The sequence below is a fragment of the Gavialis gangeticus genome, unplaced genomic scaffold (assembly GCF_001723915.1).
Source record: "Gavialis gangeticus isolate Ggan-Ray unplaced genomic scaffold, GavGan_comp1, whole genome shotgun sequence".
In the NCBI taxonomy this organism is placed as follows: domain Eukaryota; kingdom Metazoa; phylum Chordata; order Crocodylia; family Gavialidae; genus Gavialis; species Gavialis gangeticus.
In genome coordinates this window covers 179,815,609-179,818,614 of record NW_017729022.1, presented here as the reverse complement: position 1 = coordinate 179,818,614, position 3,006 = coordinate 179,815,609, and the positions used below count along the sequence as shown (strand labels likewise).

General features: G+C 39.0%; 1 protein-coding gene across 1 annotated transcript in view; it reads right to left on the bottom strand.

The window, feature by feature from the left end:
* The window catches only part of RAB1A (RAB1A, member RAS oncogene family), a 45,367-nt gene that overhangs the window by 10,144 nt on the left and 32,217 nt on the right, over positions 1-3,006 (bottom strand). Inside the window, exon 3 of the mRNA XM_019516579.1 lies at positions 2,425-2,520. Within this exon, the coding sequence (XP_019372124.1) occupies positions 2,425-2,520 (96 nt within the window). The remainder of the gene's footprint in view (positions 1-2,424; positions 2,521-3,006) is intronic.

Sequence of the window (3,006 nt, the reverse complement as noted above, 5' to 3'; positions counted from 1 at the left end):
CTAATACAAAAGATTTAGGCAACACAATGTAGTTTGTCATGAGTTCACTTGCTATCCTTTGTGTATTAATTAGGCAAGTCAAGTAGTTATTAGAACATTGGAAAGCCCCCTACAGCTGCACTTCAATGGTGTTATTTTACCCCTGCAATTGCTGGGGTAATTTCCTTATGTCAAATGCCTTAAATGTTCTAAGCACTGCTTCCTTAAGTGGCCAAACTGAATTTCAAGCAGTTTGACTTAGGAGTTTCTAATAAGGTTATTCTTCCGCATAAAAGCTGGGTTTTGCTCAAACTGATGCTATATACTTCCTCCTCAAAAAGTAGGAGTTTTGCTCTTACTGTTGCTAGCAGGAGCAACACCCCCTTGTCTTGCAAGCTGTACTTGTGAGAGTCTACGCTAACTGTTCACAGCAAAGTCCAACTTGTATTATGCACCTCAGACATTAGAGTTCAGTTATGCAGTAGGCCATTTGCTCATTTAAACAAGTTGGGAGTAGCCTGCTAGACAAAGTTTCATGCACTTTACATGAAGTGCAATTGTCTGGATGATGCACTATATTACCCCTATAATTCGGGCTCTCCCACAACTTCCTGCAAATCGTTACACATCTCAAATGGAGAAAAAACACCCTGGTCTACAAAACTTCTCTCCCCCCTGAGAATTAGTTCTATTCAAAAGAAGCCAAACAAAGCAAAGCTAGCAAGCATGGAAGTGTCAGGCAGAAGAGAGGCACCTGATGACCAGTCTATCACTAATTTCACAAAGCAATTTACACCAACTGGTAAAGCATACAAACTGGCTGCAGCATACTTTTGCAGCACAGCCAAAGGCTTCGGTCCGTTCTGGAAGTGCAACAGTTTACCAAAAGCAGAATTTTCCTGCTTTGAACCTGGCCAGTGACAGTTTTAACATTTTTCAGTTAAAGCTGTTCTTTAGGACATTTCCAAATTTGTAAATCTTGAGACCTTTTGCCAATTTGTTTGGCTAAACCCAAACTTTTTGTTTGGACATTTTCAAAGTCACAGATCAGTTTCAGGAACAAGCTAAGTTTTTTGTAGCAATAGAAATCCTGAAACATCCCAAGTTGACAGAGGTCTTGACCAATTCTGTCTGGCAGGGAAGTTTGCACCATTGTAGATAAAAAAAGTTGCCATGTTTGGGAGTAGAGTAACTTTTAGATATCTAACATTAGGAGAAGACCTGAAGAGATTTAACACTTACTAGAACACAAGGACCAAACCTGTTAAGCCAAAGAAAGATGCTTGTAAACAGACATGTCATTGTGGTACCTTCATTTGTCAAATACTGTTTATAAGCAAGTCTTTCTGGTTTGATGAATGGCTGTCAAGTCAAAAGACACCTCTGATGTATACCCTGCTGGTTCCTTCTGGGGTTCTTGGAGCCATAGGGTCTATGCTTCCAGGGTAGCCTCACTATACCAAGCTTGCTGCCATTGAGTCCAAGGACTTAAAGGCTGCTGGCCCATTTTGAACTTTTCCCTTAGTGTCCAACTCAAGTTTTCATAATTCTACACTTGACACTTACTTGGGCTGGAGCTCTTAGGACCTCATGGCACACGTGCCATAAAGATGCAAATCTGACTAGAACAGAAGTTTGTTGTTATCAGCATGTGGAGGGGAAATTAAATCCTAACAATCCCAGAACACTGAAGTTTAAATTAAAGATTTTTCTGGAGACCATAAGTTGTTTAAGCTTCCTGCTGAAAGTTGAAAATTTAAGTGAAAGGGAATTATAGATTTGCCTGAAACCTGTATTTCACCCATGTCATCCAGAATGCTTTTACGTTGCTTTGCTAGATGTAGTTAGGTCTGGTATCACTGCATTTGTCAGTACTGGCCAGTATGCAAGCAAATTTATCCGAGGGTTATGTAATAAGCAAGTGAACTGCAAGTTCACTTGCAGTTAGGGATACATATAGGTTACCAAATTTTAAAAGCATTAAGAGCAAGACAAAGCACCAAGCATGAACCAGTAAGCCCTTAAATTGGTTTCTCCTACTGCAAGTGAAGAGGAAATGAAGTGTTCACATTACTCTAATATCTGGAAGACTTGATAACTGGGAATTTAATGCTAGCTATGCAAGCCAGAAACCTCAGATGTTCAGACCTATGCAAATAACTGTTATGAACTTTTGCAGACCTCTTTCATAGTGGTGTTTTTAAATGCAGAACTAACCAAAGTGATGATCCTGCTTCAACTTGCATCTGAGGCCTTGCAGAAAACTGAACTAGAACATCTGTCTGAACATCTGAGGTTTCTGGCTTGCATAGCTAGCATTAAATTCCCAATTATCAAGTTACATAAACCCTAGTTTAGCCACCAAATAAGTGTACATGAAAATAAAGAGGTCATCCACTAGTCAGAAAACAGACAGGCCACACAGTGACAAGTCAGACTACTTACTATTTGGAGTTTGATAGTCTTCCCATCTAACTCTATAGTTCTGATTTTAAAGTCCACACCAATTGTGCTGATGTAGCTTTCTGTGTATGTGTCATCCTAGAACAAAAAACCAAACCTGCATTTAATGATCACCAGAAGTCAGCATATCTTAAATTCTCTCCTGTAAGAAAGTAGGACAACTATACAAGTCAAACAAAATACATTAATTTGACCATCTTCTATAACATTATGTTTTGGGGCATGGACTATGCTATACACCAAGTGTGTAGTCCAATAGGGCAATTAACAAGGATCTTCAGTCCTACTGACAGATTAAGTCACATTTTAAGAATGTCATTTAGCAGCTTTTGAAAAAAATCCTACAAAATGCTAAGAGTCTAAATCTTGTACCAAAGCCCCTCTGTCCAAGTTTGGTCAGTCTTGTTAATGAAGTGAAGAATCTGCAAATCAGTCAGTTGTCCTACTAGAAACCCTGCCGTTAGGGATGTTCAGCCATCCCTTCTTTAAGTTCCTAAGCAGTTTTGCCTCCAAGTATCAATTTTATTACCATTTATAGTTGGGACCTAATTTTTTTTTTTTTTT